A 23,555-nucleotide genomic window follows, 5' to 3' on the forward strand; every position below is an offset into this window, starting at 1 on the left:
GCATATATTGCTATAGAAGATGGTTACATCAGCACCTCTGATATTAAGGATGAAGAAGACCAAGATGCAGATGAGGACGATGGCGAAGTCCTTGGTGACGAGGTCACGGCGTCCTATAGGAGCATCATTGTATAGCGGGTGCTCAGCTCACAAGTCCAGCAACCTGAGAAGCTACAACGCCATAACTTGTTCTAGATTTTCTTTGTCATCAGCGACCGTCGAGCACGTGTCATTATTGATGGAGGTAGCTGCAACAATTTGGTGAGTTCTGATTTGGTCAAGAAGCTTGGCTTGACCACACGCCCACACCCACGTTCATACCATATTCAGTGGCTAAATGATTCAGGTAACCCAAACTTGCAGAGTTTCATTTTCCATTGGTTCTTATGCTAATTCTGTTGATTGTGATGTGGTACCTTTGCAAGCTTGTTCACTTTTATTGGATCGTCCTTGGGAACATGATAATGATGCTACACACCATGGTAAAAGTAATAAATACACTTTTGTTCATAAAGGAAAGAAAATTACTTTGGTACCTTTGACCCCTGCTCAAATTGTACAAGCTGATAGAGAACACGCTGCTAGTTTGAATGATGTTTAATCTGAAAATCAGCAAGTTGCTAATTCTATTTTCCCACCTAAAAAGGATAAGTCTGCATCTATTTCTAAGGCTGAGGGGATTAAATTGAAGGGTGGTGTTATGCTTGCAACAAAATGTGACTTTGCTGAAATTTCTGATGATTATATTTGATATGCTTTGGTATGCAAACGAGCTATGTTTTCGCTTGATGATATTGTTAGCTCGGTACCTCCTGCTGTCACTAACCTTTTGCAGGAGTATGAGGATATTTTTCCAGCTAAGATACCCCCGGGGCTGCCACCTATGAGAGGGATAGAGCATCAAATTGATTTGATTCCAGGAGCGACCTTGCCCAACCGAGCTGCCTATCGAACCAATCCTGAGGAGACTAAGGAAATTCAACGGCAAGTCCAAGATCTTTTGGACCGTGGGTATGTACATGAAAGCCTTAGTCCTTGTGTTGTTCCTGTATTTTTGGTTCCTAAGAAAGATGGAACTTGGCGTATGTGTGTTGATTGTAGAGCCATCAATAATATTACTATTCGGTATCGTCATCCTATTCCTAGGCTAGACGACATGCTTGATGAGTTGTGTGGTTCTATAATTTTCACTAAGATTGACTTGCGAAGTGGCTACCACCAAATTAGAATGAAACTTGGAGATGAATAGAAAACTACGTTTAAAACCAAATTCGGGTTGTATGAGTGGTTAGTAATGCCTTTTGGTTTGACAAATGCACCTAGCACTTTCATGCGCTTAATGAATGAGGTTTTAAGAGCTTTTATTGGTCATTTTGTGGTAGTTTACTTTGATAATATATTGATTTACAGCAAGTCTTTTGATGAACATATGGATCACTTACGTGCTGTTTTTAATGCTTTACGTGATGCACGTCTATTTAGTAACCCTGAGAAGTGTATCTTTTGCACGAATTGAGTTTCTTTTCTTGGCTATGTTGTAACTCCATAGGGAATTGAGGTGGACAAGATGAAAATTGAAGCCATAAAGAACTAGCCAGTTCTCCAAACCGTCACACAGGTGAGGAGTTTTCTTAGTCTTGCAGGATTCTACCGCCGCTTCGTCAAATATTTTAGCACCATTGCTGCCCCATTGCATGAGTGGACGAAGAAAGGAGTGGTGTTTCATTGGGGAGAGGCATAAGAGGAGTCCTTTGACACTTTGAAGGACAAGCTTACACATGCACCATTACTGCAACTTCCAAATTTTGGTAAGACTTTTGAGCTAGAATGTGATGCTAGTGGAGTTGGCATTGGTGGTGTTTTTATGCAAGATGGTAAACCAGTTGCTTACTTTAGTGAAAAATTGCATGGTCCTGTTCTTAATTATTCCATGTATGATAAAAAATTGTATGCACTTGTTTGTTCTTTAGAGACATGGCGTCATTATTTGTGGCCTAAAGAATTTGTTATTCATTCTAATCATGAATCGCTTAAGTATCTTCGCTCTCAAAATAATATGAATCGTAGGCATGCTAAATGGGTTGAATTTATTGAATCTTTTCCTTATATTATCAAACACAAGAAAGGGAAGGATAATGTGATTGTTGATGCTTTGTCTAGAAGATATACATTGCTGTCCCAACTTGATTGTCAGATTTTTGGTCTTCACTCAATAAAAGAACAATATGCGCTTGATCCCGATTTTAAGGATGTGTTGCTTAATTATAGAGAGGGACGTATATGGAATAAGTTTATAATCAATGAAGGGTTTTTATTTAGATCTAACCACCTATGCATTCTAGTTGGTTCCGTTCGTCTTTTGTTGTTGCAGGAGGCACATAGAGGTGGATTGATGGGACATTTTGGTGCCAAGAAGATAGAGGAGGTGCTGTCCACACACTTCTTTTGGCCAAGGATGAGGCGAGATATAGAGTGATACGTGGCTCGGTGTGCCACATGTCAAAAAGCTAAGTCGTGGTTGAACCCACATGGTTTGTATATGCCTCTTCCTGTTTCTTCTACTCCTTGGGCAGATATATCTATGGATTTTGTGTTGGGATTGCCAAGGACTAAGAGGGGGAGGGATAGTATTTTTGTGGTGGTTGATCGTTTTTCTAAGATGGCACATTTTATTCCTTGTTATAAGAGCGACGATACTGTTTATATTGCTGACCTTTTCTTTCAAGAAATCGTTCGCTTGCATGGTATGCCTTCTATAATTGTTTCAGATCGCGATGCAAAATTCTTAAGTCATTTTTGGCGCACGTTGTGGAATAAATTGGGGACCAAGCTGCTGTTTTCTACAACATGTCATCCCCAAACTGATGGGCAAACTGAGGTTGTGAATCAAACATTGTCCACCATGTTGAGAGCTATTTTGAAGCGTAATTTGAAGATGTGGGAAGAGTGTTTGCCGCATGTGGAGTTTGCATATAACAGGGCGGAACATTCCACCACCAAGGTAAGTCCTTTTTAGGTAGTGTATGGTTTTAACCCCCGTGCTCCTATTGATCTTTTGCCTTTACCTACCACTGAGAGAATACATAGTGATGCTAGAGAGCGTGCTGATTTTATTCGTAAGTTGCACGAAACAACTAAAGCAAATATTGAAAGAATGAATGAAAAGTATAGAATTGCTGGTAGTAAAGGTAGAAAAGAGATTAAACTTGAACCGGGTGATTTGGTTTGGTTACATTTGAGAAAAGATAGATTTCCTGAGCTACGTAAGTCTAAATTAATGCCAAGAGCAGCTGGTCCTTATAAGATCATTGAGTAAATAAATGATAATGCCTGCAAACTTGAATTGCCACCCGAGTTCGGGGTTAGTCCCACCTTTAACATTGCAGATTTGAAACCTTATTTGGGAGAAGAAAATGAGCTTGAGTCGAGGACAACTCCAATTCAAGAGGGGGATGATGATGAGGACATCACTTCTTCAGAGGTACCCACTGATCCTCCAACCGTCATGCAAGGTCCAATGACCCGAGCTCGAAAGCGATAACTCAATTTAGAGGTGAGCTCGTTCTTAAGCAATACTTTTCATACTTTTGAGAATAGACTACTACCTAATGATGTTATCTTGCTTAGGAACATTGGAGAGGGTCATGAAGGACTTAGAGGAAGTGGTGGAGGTGATGATGACTAGCAAGGACGTCCAACACAAGCCGGAGGCCCAGTCCAACAAGAATTCGAGTCTGCCTCGGCTTCCAGGACTAGTCTGCTTTAACTGGTCACCCAGGACGCATTCGGGCTCTATTTTCGATGATCCACATATGGATGGAAAGCTAATTTAATAAGGAAGCTAATCCAAGTGGTTTCACATCAAAAGCTATTCGGAATCAACAGAAATCGTCAAAACAAGTCAGCATCCAGAATTTGCCAGGGTGCTGCGACACCGTCTTTTGGTCCGTTGGACCATCTATTGAGTTTGGGCCCATTAGGAGCGCGTCTAGGGGTCTTGCATGACCCTAGAGTCTTCATATACAGCCACCGCCCCTCCATTAGGGTTTGGGTTTTGCTTAGATTATTCTGTTAAGAACAATTTTGCCGTTCATCGGTTTGTGAGACCCCAACTTCGTGAGATAATCATTCATCTATAATTTGGTTGTGTTCTTTCTTGTTCTTGCTTGTGTTCTTTGTTGTGCAGGCAAGGATTAGCCTTCTTGGCGAGGTCAACTTGGTCCGTGACTTGGGTGATAATCAGAGGAGCTGTGGTGCTAAGATTGCAGGGTTCGATCTTTCGATCTGAAGCCAGATCGGTGTGTCATTCTCCACCACAATGATAGTTACCATCACCTGACGGAAGATCAGGATCCTTGTCTCCATTATGATTGAAGGACTCCGAGGAGTTAGTGGTCATGATGCCATACCTAAAACCCCCCTCGTCATATGCTAACGCCCACTGAGCCTTCTGTTCCATCTACGCCTCTAACCAGGCCTTTCCCTCTTTATTTACCATCCCGTCTAGTTCTCTCTTTGTCTCCTTGAACTGGTGCTCTATACATACACAACATAGAGTCTTTACCTTATCACATACCTCCTGCTTCCTCTGACACCGCTAGAAATTAGCGGCAAAGTGTCGCATGCACCATCTATGCACTAGAGGCGGGAACCCATCTATATGCTCAGTTGCAGCATTAAGAAGCCCTAGGTGATGGTCCGAGATCAAACATATAGTCCGAGATGGGCCTAGCACTTGTACACGTAGAAGCCGCATGAACCATGACCATGATTTATTGGTCTCTCCCTCTGCCAAAGCAAATGCCATGGGTACTATCTGGTCCTCAGGATCAACAGCAGCAGCCATCATCAAGGTGCCTTTGTACTTTCCTATCAGGAAAGTGCCATCAACAAGTACGACTAGCTAACAAAACTGGAATGCATGTTCTGTTTGCGCGAACGACCAGAACACACGATAGAGGACATGTTTCACCAAGTCCAAAAAACACATCCCTCCGGTATCCACAAATCATTTCAAGCCAGGGTTGTAGTAATACATTGCACATAAGATGCGAGGCACCATGTTGTACGCTTCCTCCCAACTCCCCATCGAATTGCCAGAGCAATTTGCTTAGAACGCCAAGCCTTTCCGTACTTCACATCGTACTTAACAAATCCAGATATGGACTGTTGTAAAGAAGACACTGAAATATCGTTATTGTCATCAACGAGCCCCAATATACATCGGGCAAGGTAACGTGCAATGAGCTGCTAATGATTTTTCTCCCCCCTATTTGTTAGGCAAGTATGGGGTTCGACAACTTTACTTATCTTCCACTTGTCATCACTCTGTCTCTTTCGTGCATTTAACCTTCACATACAACCATTTTTGCATATCACGTGGTACCTCAACTTCTGGTCCAAATGAGTGACACTGTATGGCCTATAGTGATACACAGCATAGTCCTAAAGGAAGAGCTTCATCTCTGACATTGTATTGAATATCATCCCCTTCCTAAGGGTTTCTTTCTCATGGTCATACAATGATTTCCTACACATCTGGAGACCGATGTCATAAACTACCATATCCATCAGGCTGACATCCATATAGTTCGGAACGTCTTTGAAAGGTACGTTCATCGACCTTAGTTGCTCAAGCTCAGTCGCTGTGTAAGGTGATGGTGGAATATACTGTTGTGCTTCGCTAATTTTGGCCCATGAATCATAAAGGGTATCATCTGCTGCCAAATCTATGACTAGTCTACCCTGAGCCTAGATACCATGCAAAACTTTAGTTAGTACTGGTAATGGCATAGTATGAATCGGTACTGGCATGACATGACCTGGTGTTGGCATAGCATCTGTACCTCCTTGGTCATCATCATAATCGTCTGAATCACTGCTAACTACATCACCGATCCTATCCTCCTCCTCCTCTTCCCGTTCGAACTTATTCACATCGAAGTCATTGCTTATACAGCCTACCGCAGTTGAATGAAACTGCTCCTGCATCAACTAACTATCCAAATTCATGTTACCCTGAGTTGCTTCCCCTTTGACCCATAATTCCTATTCATTGCCTCCAACACCGTCAATGGACGGGCCGTCCTGGACACCCTGCATCCTGTACTCATTCTCCACCACCACCTCAGCCATGGGCACATTGGAACCTTGGAGCACCCTAATGTAGTGGGACAAGTGAGCAGGGTCGCATAAGGGCATGAGGACATAGTGTGCCCTAGTCTTCCCAGTATCAAACCTCCCATTTAGTGTGAAATCACCGCCAAACTTTACATTCAAACGGACACAAAGGTCGTTGAAGCTAGGAGGTTCATCAAACCATTCCATTTCTTCTTCCATATCCTCAAACATACCATCTTCTCTCCTAACACTTTCTTCGTATAAAACTCTAACACAACAATCCATCTACAAAGGCATTTCAAGAAACTTCATCAATTCATCGAAATCGTCGTACGTAATGTCTATAGTAATATTAATACATATTCTAACTATAACTATACTAACTAATCTAATATTAACATCTATACAAGGCTAACTACAATAACTAATGTATAACTAGACTCACTAGGGGAGTACCTCACGGCAGCGGTGCTCGTCCTCGCGGCGGCGGCAGTCGCGGGTGCTGTAGTGAGAGCGGTGACGGGCGCGGCGGTGGTCGGAGGCCACGACGGGCAGCCGCCGCGCGTGGCCGGAGGGGGTGGCGCGCCGGCATGCGTGGCACGCCCAGTGCGATGGGCGGCTTACGGCCGGTGGCAGGAGCGGCGGGCAGGCACTGCCGACGACAGGCGCGGCGGGTAGGCGAGGCAACGGGCACGCGCGGCGGGCAGGGAGGCGGGCAGGCGCGACGAGCAGGCGGCTGGAAGCGGCGGGCGTGGCAGGCGGGACTGGGCCGCGGGACTTTTATCCGGCTCTCCGGCTCTGCCGCGCCACAGATCAGGGCGCGTCACTGCCGCGCCAAGATCGGTGGCACGGCAGCCCCTGCCACGTCAGCGATCAGCAGCCCGCGGTCTTCGCCACGTCATCCTCCCGCCGTGCCACCATGCATGGCGTGGCACAGGCTTTTCGCCGCGCCATGGCAATAGGCGCGGCTAAAAGTATTAGTTTTAAAAAAAAATAGTGTTAGATTTAAAATTAATTTACAAAAAGTGTTAAAAATAATAAAAAAATCCGTCTAGATAGGCCCCTAAATTGGGCCTAACTGCTACTTCGGTCCTCCCTAGGCCTTTTGCCCGTTTTCAGGTCACGCGAACCGGTAGCTGCTACGGCTCCATCTCTCGTTTGGCGCCTCGTCGGTTGCTAGCAAAGCACCGACCATCTTTAAAACTGGATATCTTATTCAAACCATTTAAATCACCTTCCTGAGTGATTGTTCAGGTGGTTTCATCTCTCTTAGTTAAAAATTCTGGTAAACTTTTCAAAAAAATAAAATTCCGGTAAACACATAACAAGTTTTTAAACCATAAAAAATGTCTCTAAGACTCTAAAAATTCTGAGAAAAATCCTAGATTAGGATAAAAACCTAAATAAAAGCTCATAAAAAATCTCAAGAAGCTACCAAAATTAGATTTAGGTCTAGTAAAACGAAAAAATTTCTAGAAAAAAATCAGAAAAGTTCTAAAACATTGTAATTGATGTACACATATATGTTTTAAAATTTTCACAAGAAAAATATGAGATGCAACTAGCAAGGATTTTGGACCCAACATAAATTTAATGTTGAATACATTAGCAAGTGGGGAGGTTATTCTAGATACTTTTCCCCATTTTTCTAGAATTAAATCTAATTAAGGAAACGTTTAGAGATACTTCCATTAGTTCTAAATATGTGATTTATGTTTTTCATGCGTTGATCTATCTTTATGATTTTTCTTGGTATTTTTCGAAGCTTAGAGACATTTTTTGTGGTTTAAAAAACTTATTTTATTTTTGAGTTTTTAAACTAAAAACCGATATCACTTTGAAAACAAATTCTGACCGGGGTTAGAAGGTAATTTGAATAGTTTTAAGAGTTGAGTATGTAAGATGTCTGGTTTTAGAATTCAATATGAAAAACTAGATCATAGTGATAGTTTTTTTAACAGAATTATAGTGATAGTTTATCTAAGTAAAGCAGACATTTTCCAATTGGTATACTCCTATACACGTGGGCCAAGGGGCTAGAGCGTCTTGTTTTTTTTCTCCTTGTGGGCCATGTATTGTTTTGCTTGGGCCGTCTTATTCTTTTGTTGGCCCACGGATACGACGGTTTTCCCTTTTCTTTTTTTCTTAATTTATTTTTTATAAGCCAAAAATATATTTTTTGTGAAGGTAGAAAGTTTTTTTTATTTAATGTTATTATAAATATATCTACGTATTGCAACTGGAGAACTCTTAGCATGTTCAAACCAATGTTTTAAATAGCGGGCTCCCCTTAGCGGCAGCCTCTCCCAAAGGCTAAGAAGGGCTATTGCGGGCTAAATAGCGAGCCAAGCCATTTAGCGGCTATTTAGCGGATGAGTAAAAAAATATGTCAAGCAAAAGGTAATACCAATGATTCCATGCAAGATCATCTGAGTTGATAGCAACTTTGGTGGAAGCTGATTGTTCTACTGACAGATGCAACACTTGATGGGGTACCTAAGCAACAAAATTAATATGAGATAAAAAATGTTAACCTTACTGCACCAACCTAGAACAAATCTGATACTCTACTTGCTTGATGGGATATATGCCAATTTATTTACAGTAAACTGTAAACCAATCAATAGTAGCAGTACAGAAAATCCTAAGCCATTGTATTTACAGTAAAGAGTAAACCTAATATCCTATCAAACAACAGCAGTAGCAAGCTTAATGCACCAACCTAGAACAGATCTGATACTCTAATTTATTCATGGGATAAATGCCAATTTATTTACAGTAAAGAGTAAAGAACAGAGGATGAGATGCAGCACTACGTCACTAACATTCACGTCCAATAGCCCAATACGTAAAGAACAGATGAAATATGAGAAGAGTTTGAAGAATCTTGTCTTCTGGCTCGGACATGGCCATCGCAGCAACAGCACCAGGCGTTGCCGCTTGCACTCCCGCGCGCTCGCTGCTTACCGCTGCCCTTTGCAGTCGTGGCAACAGCAGCAGCCGGTGCCGCAGCTCGCCGCCGCCTGCACTTCCGACGCCCCTCGCCGGTCTTGCACCCTTGCCGCTCGCCGGTCACAGAAGGAACAGCATCCGGCGCCGCCGCCAGCAGTCACGCGAGCTCGAGAGGAACCGGTGTCGAATGGGTAGGGTTTCGCGTGTGAGAGCTTCCCATCGTTATGTATCGCAGTGATTTGGGCCGAGGAAAATGTAAGCCCGCGCAAAATAATGGCGCGAAGGCTATCTCCAACAACAACACCTAAGATACAAAACTCATTCGTCCTTTGGGTAGCGCTACAGGCAAAAGATTCAATACATATTCGGCATCTTCTCCAACAACAAGACCCAAAAGAGAATCATTTCTGCAAATGGGTTCTCAGGAGAGATGATACTCATATTTGGGTTGTGCCTCTCAGACAACCCAAAATAGGTCTCCCGTATAGGTACTCTGTTGGAGGTTGATTTTGGGTCTCTTGCTACCCATTTTAGGTTTGGGTCTCCTTATTGGAGACAGTCTAAGTGGAGGTTCATTTAGCGGTAATAGCGCGCTATTAGCCGCTAATAGCGGAAAACTTCCTCTAGCGCCAAATCTGTCGTAGCTTAGCGTTCTACCTGCTGAAACGCTAAAGCCCGCTATAGCGCCAGCTAAATCCCTCTATTTTGAACATTGGTTCAAACCCAATAAACATGGCCTACAACTCAATATTCGTCAATAAAATTTATTGTAGAATTAAACTTATAACTTAAACTTATTTTCGCCGACAACTCTTCCTTCAAGCTCATTCTTATGCATGCCAGCGACTTAAATTAAAAGAAAACAAGAAACCATTTTACGAACAAGGCCGTATTTTGCTGAATCTAGTAACACAACATGTGGGCAGTATTTACTATATCATACGTGTACAGTATTATAGCAAGACTGATGGATAGATGGTCTACACTATTTACTATATCATACGTGTGTACAACATTATAGAGCACAAATGTCTTTGTTGTTGCAGGTGCCCTTGCCCCTTAGCATGCCATGACCCTTTAACTTTTGGTCATTAACATTGAGAATCCTATATGCCAAATATACTGGACTTTTGGTAATACTCCTAAACGCCTAAGAAACCGAACTAGAGGGAGTATTTAGCCTTTCTCTAGCTTGTTTTTTAGAAAAAAAAAAAGAAATATTTTAGCCTTTCTCTACACGTGTACTCTTGCTGTCCCGCTATAATTATCGTTTTAGCTTGTTACTAGGTGCAGCAAAGATTTTCGAAACCTAGACATTGCGTGTCTAGATGCACCGAACAATGTTGTGAATGAAGATATTTGAATGCACTGCCACAACGATAATTATATCAGGATAGAGGAGTACTAACTTATGCTCAGCATATACGATCGGCTGTACTTTCAGAAATATTGGGAGATAGTACCTGATCACATCAAGGCTTGCAGGTGCTCTAACACGTGTTCATACGTGGCATGCTCTCTAGAAACACATCACAGGCCTATGCGTCTGGACATTGGTTGAGGGCCTCGAGGGTTGACTAGCGTGAGAGAGAGCCGGCCGGCCTCTCATCCACACACCGTCGAAACCGGTTTCATTCAGAACTTGACATAAAGAACCGTCTGCCCTAGTCCGTATACATGGCGCAGGGGTTCTGCACGGAGTAAAGGCCATCCCCACAAGTTATTTAAAACCATTCCTACAATTCGTGTTTTTAGCAGAGACGCGCAAAAACAGTTTTTCTTTCTTGCTGCCAAGCTTTCCATGCTTGCTAAAACGACGGTGGCACTGCTCATTTATTCGTGCATGTACATACCCTCCACCAATTGCTCAGCCACCCCTTCTCTCTTTTCTTTTTTTCTTCCTCGCCTGTGTCTTCTGCCGGCCACCGATGCCTACCTTGCTCCCCACCGCCCGTAGCCAGCAGTACGGTGCCCGGACAATGAAAAAACTAGGAAAAATCGGATGATATGGTATCAATTTCATTTTGTTTAGAACAAAATATTGAAAATTATTGGAGGAAGGCACAAAATTTGCTTCCAAGTCATTTTGGCGCGTTGCTAAACTCATGGTTTTGGCAACTCTTTTTTTTTTTTTTGAAGATCTCTTTAGTTTACATGGTTCCTAGAAAATGAGCAATGAAACAGAAACCTGATTCAAGAAATTAATCGCCCGATAGCTCTGTACCAGATATGATTCAGAGGCGGTTCATACCAATCAGTTACATAGCGCGGAAAACAACTCCAGCCCGCGTTTGCACGCAAAGAATTGAAAATAGATATACTATCATAATGACATTAATATCTGGGGATATTGGCAACGTCATGCATGATATGCACAAGTTGCTTGGTCAGAACTCAGAAGTCCATTATAAAACCGTCACTGTCACCGTAACGAACAGGGCACTGCAACTGGTAGGCGGCTAACAGCTCTGGCCCCTGCCACAGCTAGCAATGCTCAAGCGAGTCTCAACACGACAGCACGTCCCCCTCCCAAAAGAATGGCCATAGCCTCATTGAATAAACAATAGGCTAATATACCAAATCATTCTCGATTTGTTGCTCATGAACAGAACGCCCAAGAAAACAAATATACCATCACAAATATGAATATATGATAATGTTGACAAATATGCGTATAGCTTGTCGGTTGACCCCAACAAACTTCTGTTGCCAGTTCGAAAGGCTGGCATCTGATTGATAGCCCAGTGCTATCAAAACTATAGTATTATATAAGAGCAATTGAAGGGCCAAGATATTTCATTGAAGCGAAACACCTGAAATGGATAAAAGGTAAACGGATATATTTTCATTCATACCTCAGTCAATCCAGCCCTTCAACCATAAAAGAAGAGGGGCTTAAAAAATTTACATAATCCTATCACATTCATCCCTTTCTGTTTTCTCCAAGCCGCCATGAATGACACGTGAGATAATCAGTGTGAAGAAACACCTACTGTTCCTGGCTCAGGCGTACAAGTTGCAGCATCCGTTAATGTTTTGACTTCCTGAAGGCGGCATGGCAGAAAGTGGGTACTGAAACAAGACAAGATAAATTCACGATCCATCATAAATGGAGGCAACATACCATGCCTCAAGAGTCAAAGACCCCGAAACATGGCCAGGTTCCTCTCTCTTTTCCTTCTTCCCTTGCTCACCCTTCTTCCATCCTCATATGCTTCACCCCAGCAGATGCTACGCACTGGTTCATCCTTACTGGTAGAAGACTATAAACAAAGTTTCCTTACCTCACCCAATGCTGATTTCTCCTGTGGCTTCTATGAAGTTGGAGGGAATGCTTTCTCCTTCTCTATCTGGTTCACCAACACCATGGAAAAGACAGTCGTGTGGTCTGCAAACCCCAAGTCCCCGGTGAACGGCCGTGGCTCCATGGTTTCGCTCAACCATGGTGGCAACTTGGTCCTCACTGATGTCAATGGCACCGTGACATGGGACAGCAAGACAAGTTCTGGTAGGGGCACAGCAGTTGCCCTTCTTGATACGGGCAACCTTGTCATCAGAGACTCCAACGGTGCAGTTTTATGGGAAAGCTTTTCTTCACCAACTGATACCTTGCTGCCTTTTCAGCAGCTCACCAAAGCAACACGGTTAGTCTCTGGTTACAATAGCCTGTATTTCGACAACGACAATGTGCTGCGCCTCATGTATGATGGACCAGATATATCAAGCATCTATTGGCCAAGTGCAGACTACAGTGTGTTCCAAAATGGGCGAACAAATTACAATAGCACAAGGGTTGCGGTCCTCGACGCTGAAGGTTATTTCCTCTCAAGTGATGGGCTGAACATAAAATCATCTGATTGGGGTACTGTAATCAAGAGAAGGCTTACAGTTGATTATGATGGAAACCTCAGAATGTACAGCTTGAATGCATCTAGTGGGAACTGGATAATCTCATGGGAGGCCATAGCAAAAATGTGCGACGTGCATGGGTTATGTGGACAAAATGGGATATGCCAGTCCTCGCCCAGATTTCATTGCTCATGTCCACCAGGACATGAGATGATTGATCCACATACTTGGAACAAAGGTTGTCGGCCACAATTCAGCAAAAGCTGCAACAACACAGAAGAGTTTGAGTTCATCAAGCTCCCTCGAACTGACTTTTATGGCTTCGATCTGACCTTCAACCAGTCCATCTCACTTGAAGAATGCAGGCAAATTTGCTTGGATGCCTGCTCCTGCTCTGCTTTCACATACAAGAAGGGACCTGGATTTTGCTATACTAAAGCTGTTCTCTTCAATGGGTATAGCAACCCAAGCTTTCCTGGTGACAACTATATAAAACTACCCAAGAATTTGGGCATATCGACATCCTTAGTCTCCAGAAAGTCTCATGTCATGTGCAACCGGAATATTCCTGAAATTATAGAAGGATCTGCAAGTATGTACGGCATGAACAGTGTCGATAAAAATTGGACAACTTATTATGTGTTTGCAGCAATACTGGGAGCCCTAGTACTGCTCTTTACTGGTACAAGTTGGTGGTTTCTTTCCAGCAAGCAAAACATTCCCAAGTCAATGGAGGCAGGCTACAGGATGGTAACAAGCCAATTCAGGATGTTCACACACCGCGAGTTAAGGGAAGCAACTGGGAAGTTCAAGGAGGAGATTGGAAGAGGGGGCTCTGGAATTGTTTACAGAGGAGTACTTGAAGATAAGCGAGTAGTGGCAGTGAAGAAGCTAACAAACTTCTCACACAGTGAGGAGGAATTGTGGGCAGAAATGAGTATAATTGGAAGGATTAACCACATGAATTTAGTAAGGATGTGGGGGTTTTGTTCTGAGGGTCAACATAAACTACTAGTGTATGAGTATGTGGAGAATGAATCACTTGACAGGTATCTATTTGGTAATGTAAGTAGTGAGAGACTAATTGCATGGAGCCAACGATTCAAAATAGCTTTGGGAACAGCAAGAGGCTTGGCCTATCTCCATCATGAGTGCCTTGAGTGGGTGATCCACTGTGATGTAAAACCAGAGAACATACTCCTGACCCGAGATTTTGAAGCTAAGATAGCAGACTTTGGACTAGCCAAACTCTCAAAGAGAGGCAGCTCAAGTTTCAAGCTCACACACATGAGAGGAACAATGGGGTACATGGCCCCAGAGTGGGCGTTAAACTTGCCGATCAACGCAAAAGTTGATGTCTACAGTTATGGTGTTGTCCTTCTTGAGATTTTGACAGGTACTAGGATATCAAGTGGGATAACTGTCGATGGGATGGAAATCGAACTTAGACAGTTTGAGCAGGTCTTGAAGCAATTTCTGGAGAGTGGAGATGTGAAGGATATAGTTGATCATAGACTGCAAGGTCATTTCAATCCTGAGCAAGCAATGGTAATGTTACAAGTTGCTATAGCTTGTCTTGAAGAAAGAAATAGCAGACCTACAATGAACGATATTGTAAAAGAGCTCTTGGCATGTGCTGATCAAGATGATCACCCGGCCTACTCATGGTGAGTTGAAACAAGCAATCCTGTTTTGGTTTACAAAATGAAGAATTGAATTCTTGAGTAGTATTCAAATTAAGGAGTATTTGCTAGAGAAAATGAGTCAGTCCTTTTGTTGTATGAATCCTTCTATGGACAAATTCAGATCCTTCAATTGCAATGGATCAATGGAACCCTGAAGCATTTTTTTTTACTTCGCACTTCTGGTAAATATTACCATGGGTTGATCAGCTGGGTCTTTATGCACAAAGGTTCATATTAGTTTGGCTACTTCGCACTTCTGGTAAATATTATCATGGGTTGATCAGTTGGGTCTTTATGCACAAAGCTTCATATTTAGTTTGACTATATACAGTGGCGGATCTACAAACCAGGCGGGTGGGCGGCCTAAATAATAGAAGGCAAGAAATCTTACTAGCCCTACACTAGTAGATGCAATAGATATGACAAATAACACAATCTTATAGGTTTGACACAAGGGATAAAATCATGTATTGCTTCTATTATTGCAAGTTATAAGCTTTGCCGGCAAGCTGCTCCTGTTGCAGAAGTTCAGAGCTCATAACCGAGCTTGAGGTCCCATGTTCATCAAATAATTTCTCCTAAATTCACATGTACATTATTCAATCTATTTTAAGCAATGTGTTCTGGACATAAATGTCTACAGATCTTGTTTAAGGACATGGATCAAAATCTACACGGTTTAGAAGTTGCAGAGCTCAAATACAGCTAAAAACACTGTAAATTTGGTACCAAATTCAGAGTTGAATCTTCAGCTGTTTAAGAGATTCAAGCTGACGGATTTTAATATAACTCAGTATCTCACTGTTGAAGCTGATATGTTCAACGATCTAAATATGATCTAAAATATCATGATTTCATATGTGAACGACTCAATCGGTCTTAAGCTAAACTATTCCAGTGTTCCAAAGAAATCATGGCCGCGGGCAGAGTAAAAAAAACTACTTACGTAGCAGTCAGCAATGCCTGTAGCAAGCAGCAGGCAGCAGGGCACCGCGGGGATGGGCCGGCCAGCCGGCCGCACGCGGGCGGCGGGCGGATCTGCCGGCGCCCCGCTGCGGCGCTTCCTACTTTAGTCATGTGGCCGCCATCGAGAGGAGAAGCTGGAGGCCAGTCGCGCGGCTGCCGGTCGGGGCGCGGATGCTCGGTCGCGGTCTCGGGGAAGCCGGACTGCCGGAGGCGGAGTAGTAGAGATGAGCGGCCGGGGTGGCTGCCTGTTGGAGCGCTCAGAATTCGGCCGCCGTTCGGGAGTTCCTCCGAGTCGGGAGCTGGAGAGGCGGCGCGCAAGATTCAGCGGCCTGCGGGGCTGGTGGGCTGGAAGGCTGCGCGTCGGGGAGGGCTGGTGGGCTGGCTCTGAAGAGCTACCTCTTATAATTCTGGGCCGCGCCCCGGGCTGCAGCCGCCCCAGCCCAGGCCGCAAATCCGCCCTATACCTCCTGGTGTCGCAGCTCGTGAATTTTTCTCGCGGAAGCACATGGTCCATATCAAGGTGCTACACAGGACGACTTCAGACGGATAAATCAACGACATCACCCGAACTAAACACATGGGCTACCTTCGGTACAAGGTTTCCGTCACGAGGGCATGTAAAATCATCCGATCCTAGTACCGAACCTAGTCCAGGTATTTGGTTTGGGTCATGTCATCGATTCATCCGTCATGAAGTCATTCTATGCAGCACCTACGGATACAGACCACGTGGTTCCGCGAAAAAGCCTCGGACGAGCCCATACTAGACCATTCCATGCTGCATGACTTGGATATCCAAACCAGAGGCGGAACTAGGGGCCATATATAAATATTCATTTTACAGCATAACAATGCATCAAATTAGCTATTTTAATGATAACCTTGTGATTTTTCTTTATAAATACTAACTACATATGTAAAATTATTAAAAAATTGTTAAGAAATACGTTTATGCATATATTTATCACATTTAGACATGTCATTATATTTACCCGCCCCCCTTAATCGAAATGGCTGGGTCTCTGATCCAAACCAAATTCCCTGCTCAATCGCGACGCTGCACTGGGCAGATCCCCGCTCATGCCGCCGCAAGTCACCTCCCTACTCGCTCGCGCCGTCGCGCGGGGCGGCGGGGCCGCCCCATGCTCGCTCCCTCTACCGCGCGTGGGGCAGATCCCTGTTCATGCCACGTCGCTCACTAGCCAGCCAGCTGCCCGTGTTGTGCCACGCTGCCGCCGCTAGCGGAGTTGCTGGGTGCCTAGCAGCCTAGGTTAGGGTTGGGGTGTGGATGGGGATGGAAACAGGAAGTGGAGTGGATATAAATAAAAAGGTATAATATTTACTCGACATGCCGACATTTGAAAAGCTAGATATGGTTTTAATGAGCTTAAAATAAGAACAAAAATTCTCACTAGCTAAAGTGTACATTGACAAGAGATATTTTAGACCATATTGCTATATTTTAGATTCAAAAACCTCTACTATTTGAGGTAATCAACGATCTTTTCAGCTTGAATTATGTTGCTCACTAACTCATTGCAGAAATGACATTATAAAACATAAAAGCACACCCGTCAATATTTTGGGGTGGGAGTGTTAAAACGACGTCTAAAAATCTCAATGGGGGTGGGAGTGATAAAAAAGATAAATAAGCAATTAAGTCTATGGTTTTGATTAACTTGGTAGATAAAAAGGTATAATATTTTTTAGCTAGGGGAAAGAAAATCCGACTTCATCCGCTAAACAGAGTAAAAATCAAATTAACTTATTACAAGCTCACACCACACGTCTACTTGAGCTTACAATGTAAACATGACTCAAAACTCAATTCCAGAAACAAAAGGCCATCCATAAAGATGCGAAGAACCACATAGCTGTAGTCCCCATTTTGCAACATGCCTCCAACACATGCTCCTTCTCTAGCTTACACCGTCGCAACAATGCATTCCCCTAAATAGTTCCCGCAAAAAGAGTTACTATTGCACCTGTTAGGAAAAAATATCTAAATGCTTTATCTTTCCTAGGATATACCAATCATCAAATAAGTTATGAACATTTAATGGAGGTATAGTCGAGAAAAATCATCAAATGATTTCTCGACTATTAAAGAAACAACAAGTTGTACCTTGATCTTTTCTAATTCTTTTTAAATAAATTATCTTTTGTGAGAATGACCCTCTTTAAAGAACCAAAAAACATTTTATTTTTTGAGATGCTTTTGTCATCAAACTATTCGTGAAACTTTGATCTTTATTGACAAGGAATTTATACATAGAGTTTTAATAGTCGACTGTTTCTCCAGTTGTGAGTCAAATTTCTCCCGTATTTGTGCTCATTGAGTTGAAATTAGAGAAGCACACTTCATAACAAACTTGCTTCAAGAAATATAATCACAAACAGCTACGGCCTCAGATGATTATGTAATATACATATGCCGCCCATAGCATTTTTTTTAAAATTTTCAGAGACTGAGAGCGCGCTGCCGCCCATAGCCATCAACAAGAAGTTAGGAAGCTAAAAATAGGGAAAGTTTGTTTCTGCACTCTAAGAGTAGATAAACCATCATGACTTTATTAAACATTTTTTTGGAGAATCTCAGTGGCAACGTCATGATAGTGTCTGGTCAGAAGTTCATGCTAAAGATTATCATAGCTACACCATCACAAAGAGGCAATGGCTAGGCCATCTCCGTCATCGTACCTGCTCTCCTCGTTGTCTCCGTTTGTTTTTTGTTTTGATTCTTGCCATTACAAAGATCACGCTTTTCTAAGTTATATCACTACAGTTTATCATATAGAAACACTACCATTTTAATTCATCATATATCCGAGATATACCATTGACTGTGCCTGTTGTGACTTTTATTTGGAACTACTACAGATGTTCCATATGGCCCAAAATGCCTCCGTTATACTCCCCCTTCCCTATCTCTGAGTCTTTATTCCCTACGCTGAAACAGTTTGTTGACTATTGTATCACTGCTTCAAACTCATATGGCCCTTGTGCCACTATTGCCGGCTTCCGTCTCATTTTTGTTAGAAGGAGTAGAATGAGGCCAACCGTTTGTATTGCAAGGCCCAAGAGGACAAATATACACAGTGTACATATGCAAAGAAGCCCTCCAAGTAGAGGGAAAACACAGAAAACACATACACCTCCTATACATCTAACACCCCCCCTCAAACTCATGGTGGAGAGTAGAAATCTACAACACTGAGTTTGGAGAGTAGAAACCTATGATGAGCCCGGGTCTGTGCCTTGGTGAAGAAATCAGCTAACTGAACCTCTGAAGGCACATGGTGGAGCGTCACAACCAGATCATGCACCTGCGATCTCATGTAGGAAGCATCAACGCCAATGTGTTTGGTGAGCTCATGCTTGACTGGGTCTCGAGCAATACTGATCGCACCGGTGCTGTCAGAAGAGAGAGGAGTGGGTGCAGTGGCAGGCACACCAAAATCCTCAAGAAGCCATCGTAGCCATGTCACCTCCGCAGTTACAGTCGCCATAGCACGCAGCTCAGCCTCAGCACTCGAGCGGGAAACTGCAGTCTGCTTCTTGGTTTTCCAGGCAATCAAAGAGGAGCCAAGGAAAACACAATAGGCAGAGAGAGAGTAGCGATCATAATGATCACTCGCCCAGGTCGCATCAGAATACGCCTAAAGCTGAAGAGAACTAGAACGAGGGAAGAAAAGGCGCCGAGAGATAGTTCCACGAAGGTATCGTAGAACACGAAGGAGGTGAGCATAGTGGAGCTGGGTAGGAGCTGAGACAAATTGACTCAAGATATGCACAGAGTGAGAAATGTCAGGACGAGTGATCCCAAGGTAGACAAGACTCCCAACAAGATGACGATAGCGAGTAGGATCAGCAAGTGGTACACCATCAGTGGGTCGTAGGTGAACACCAAGCTCCATAGGAGTATCAACAGTGCGGTGATCAGTGAGAGCAGCACGGGAAAGAATGTCCTGAGTGTACTTTTCCTGAGAGAGAAAAATACCATCAGATGTGGAGGTGACCTCAAGACCAAGGAAGTAACGAAGGGGACCCAAATCAGACATAAGGAATGTCTCACTGAGACGCTGCTTCATAAAATCAATGTACTAGGAATCATCGCCCGTGATGATCATGTCATCGACATAGAGAAGAAGAAGGGTGCGACCACGAGGGGAAGTGTGAACAAAAAGAGCAGGGTCGTGATCACTTGGCGTAAAACCAGCATCGATGACAACAGAGGAGAAACGCTCAAACCAGGCCCGAGGAGCTTGCTTGAGGCCGTAGAGAGAACGGCGCAACCGACAAACCAGGCCATCAGGAACAGAGTATCCTGGAGGTGGCTGCATATAGACTGCCTCTCGCAGCTCGCCATTGAGGAAGGCATTCTTGACATCCAACTGGGATATCGACCACTGACGAACAGAAGCAACTGCAAGAAGAGTGCGAACAGTAGTCATGTGCGCGACAGGAGCGAAGGTCTCCTCATAGTCACGACCTTGCTCCTGTTGGAAGCCGCGTGCCACAAGACGAGCCTTGTATCGCTCAAGAGAGCCATCCGAGCGGGTCTTTACCTTGTACACCCACTTGCAAGTGATAGAAGTGATGTGAGGTGGCAAAGGAACAAGATCCCAGGTGCCAGTACGTTCTAGGGCAGCAATCTCCTCAGCCATAGCATGTTGCCACTCCTGGTGAACGGCAGCTTCCCGATAGGTCGCGGGCTCAGCCAAGACGGCACCAGTGAAGCCAAGGCGATCGGGAGGACGAAGGGTGCTGCGATCACGAAGAGAATAACGAGGAGGAGACTCGGGATGAGGTCCAAGGACGGACGGAGAAGAGTCAAGTGGTGGCGCAGGGCGCGGACGACGAGTGTAGTGGTGAGTAATCTCACGGGAAGGACGCAATGATGATGGTGGAGGAGAGACTGGTGGTGGAGAGGTAGGAGGAGGTGGTGAAGGTGGAGAAGTAGGTGATGGTGGTGGAGGCGGAGTAAAAGATACCTGAGGGGGTGAAGAGGATGGAGACGACAGCGGAAGATACCACTCAGGTAAAGTGAGGAATGAGAGGGACTCAGTGGTAGCAGAAGAACCAAAAGGGGAACGAGGATAGTAAGGCCGGGACTCATCGAAGGTGACATCCCGAGAAATCCTCATCCGACGAGCAACAGGGTCATAGCAGCGATAACCCTTATGTTCCGTACTGTACCCAAGAAAAACACACTCAACAGACTGAGCAGTGAGTTTGGTGCGCTCACGAGGTGGAAGTAGGACGTAACAGACACACCCAAAACAACGAAGATGGCTATAGGAAGGAGGGGTGCCGAAAAGACGCTCAAAAGGAGTGCAACCCCGAAGACAAGTAGAGGGTTGACGATTTATAAGAAAAACAGCTGTAGAAACCGCCTCAGCCCAAAAATGAGGAGCAAGCATAGAAGAGATCAAGAGAGCACGAGCAGTCTCAAGAGTGTGGCGATGCTTGCGCTCAGCAACACCATTTTGAGCATGAGCACCAGGACATGAAAATTGGGCAAGAGTACCCTGCTCAGCAAGGTAGGAACGATGAGCAGTGGAGATGTACTCACCAGCAGAATCCGCACGAAAAACTCGAATGAGAGAGTTGAACTGGGTACGGATCATGGTGGCAAATTGCTGGTAAATAGAAAGAAATTGACCACGAGAAGACATCAAATAAATCCAGGTAAATCTCGAATAGTCATCAATGAAAATAACATAATATGATTGACCTCCCTTTGAAACAAAAGGTGCTGGACCCCATACATCAGAGTGAACAAGATCAAAAGGTTTCTGGGACTTAGACTCACTAGAAGGGTAAGGGAGTTGCAACTGTTTGCCAAGTTTACAACCCATACAATGAAGAGTAGTGTCACCAGAAACAGGACCTAACACACCACTACCAACAAGGGTGGACAATCTAGAACCAGAGAGGTGACCAAGACGACGATGCCACTGCGCAAAAGAAGTGGTAGACGAAGCAGCTGACACGGATGCTGGAGAACTAGGTGATGTGGGAGCCAAAACGGGTGAAGGAAGACGCAACCAATCAAGCTCCTAGAGGCGTTGGGAGTCCCGACACCTAGGCCCAGTTCCCACCAAAAGGCCCGTACGGAGATCCTGAACACAACAAGAATCAGACTCAAGGATTATGCGACAGCCATGATCAGTGATTTGACCCGCAGACAAGAGTTGCATAGTTAGTTTGGGAACATGCGAAACAGTAGGAATATTAAACGAAGAGGTCGAAAGAACACCTCTCCCAGCAACAGGAAGAGAAGTGCCATCTGCGGTGCGAACATAAATGGGTGGATCGGGGGAAGATAGAGAGGACAAGTGTGTTGCATGAGGTGTCATATGAAAAGAGGCACTAGAGTCTAGGAACCATGGGGATGATATACCTGATGGAGGAGGAGCGGAACTAGAAGCCTGAGCTGTAGTCCCGTGACCGGAGGCCTGAGCTGCAGTAGTGAGGCGACGAAACAGGGCAAGAACCTCCTGCTCCGCTGCAGACACGGAAACGAGTGCTCTGTGTAGTAGAGGAACCACCAGAGCCCTGAAAAGAGCGTCTGCCACGACGCCCTGATCGGTCGCGCTGCTTCTTGCGACAATCCTTCTCCTCATGACCATAGATCTTGCAGTAGCCACACTGAATACCAGAAGGTGCCCCCGTCACCACAGGAGCGGGCTGAGACGGAGGCGGAGAGACCTGGGGAGGTGTGGCTGCTAGGACGGAGGGCTGCGGTGGAACACGAGTCACACCCCCAGCGCGAAGACGTGTCTTCTCAGCTCGTAACTCAGGCATCGCCTCTGAGAGCGATGGGCGCGGACGACGAGTCAGCAACTGTGCTCGAACAGTCTCGAACTCGGGACGAAGGCGAGAGAGAAGCTCGTGAAGGCGAAGAATGTCTCTCTGGTCCCGGTGACGGTCACAGCACCGGCAAGTACCACCACTGCAGAACTCAGCGCCCAAACTGTCCAGGCGATGCCAGACAGCTGTCATCTGACGGTGGAAGTCCTCAACTGTGGAGTCAAGCTGACGAAGCGACTGAGCCTCCTCAACAACAGCAAGGTACATCGCTTCGTTACGAATCTCGTAACTGCGACGGAGGTGATCCCACATAAGGTGTGAAGTGGCAAGACCTCTAAGGGATAACGAGAGATCAACCTCCATGCTCGCAAGTAAGATGGCCTTAGCAGATTTTTCCTCGCGCAGCCAAGTCTCATAGACACCAAGATCAGACTGATAGCTCTCCATCTCAGCCTCAAATGCCTCAAGTAAATCATTCTTGGCATCATCATCAGCATCTGGCGGGTATGTGGGCGGCGTGGGAAGAAGAGGACGGGGAGGACAGATCCGCTCACCCGTGAGATAGCCCCACAGCAGCTGCCCATCCATGTGGACCTCCATATGGAAAACAAAATCGCTCCAATTGGTGCCATTGAAAATGACGGGGCACCGAGGGACCAGAACAGCACCAGGGCGTCCGGGGGACGCCATGGAGGAGAGAACGTTTTTTTTTCTCTGCTGCTTCTGTTTTTTTTTCTTTTCTTTTTCTTTTTCTTTCTCTTTTTTTTTAATTTAAGAGAGGAGGACAGGACCGGCCAGCTCACTCACACCAGACCGACACACCGGCGCGCCCGCTACGTGCGCCCGCGGGGAGGCGAGGACGGAGCCGCAGGTGCTGGCGCGGAGCAGAGCCGGTGTCCGCGGCGAAGGGAGCAGCGAGGCCGCAAGGGGCGCGCGGGAGGGCGGCGCGGTGGCGCGCAGGGCCGCGCGAGCGGCGGCGGGCGAGCGCGCGATGGCACGCGAGCGGGCGTCGCGGTGGCGCGGAGGAGGCGTCGCGGTGGCGCGCAGAGCCGCGCGAGCGGGCGGCGAGCCAGCACGGGCGCGAGGCGCAGGAGCCGCGCAGCCGCGCGTGCGGGCGGATGGTCGGGGCGGAGCAGCGCGAGGGTGGGATGCGGAGGCCGGCGGGGT

At 45.2% G+C, this 23,555-nt stretch overlaps 1 protein-coding gene and 1 pseudogene across 1 annotated transcript; one reads left to right on the top strand and one right to left on the bottom strand.

Moving 5' to 3' along the window:
- The first annotated feature begins 11,936 nt into the window (after window positions 1-11,936).
- On the top strand, window positions 11,937-15,504 carry LOC136458684 (putative receptor protein kinase ZmPK1). Its single transcript, XM_066458609.1, has one exon. It carries the CDS (start codon window positions 12,226-12,228, stop codon window positions 14,590-14,592), a length of 2,367 nt encoding a protein of 788 aa, XP_066314706.1. The 5' UTR covers window positions 11,937-12,225; the 3' UTR covers window positions 14,593-15,504.
- A 6,450-nt stretch (window positions 15,505-21,954) lies between these two features.
- On the bottom strand, window positions 21,955-23,078 carry LOC136460841 (uncharacterized; annotated as a pseudogene).
- Window positions 23,079-23,555: the final 477 nt, after the last annotated feature.

Source organism: Miscanthus floridulus, chromosome 6 (genome assembly GCF_019320115.1).
Source record: "Miscanthus floridulus cultivar M001 chromosome 6, ASM1932011v1, whole genome shotgun sequence".
NCBI classification, from domain to species: domain Eukaryota; kingdom Viridiplantae; phylum Streptophyta; class Magnoliopsida; order Poales; family Poaceae; genus Miscanthus; species Miscanthus floridulus.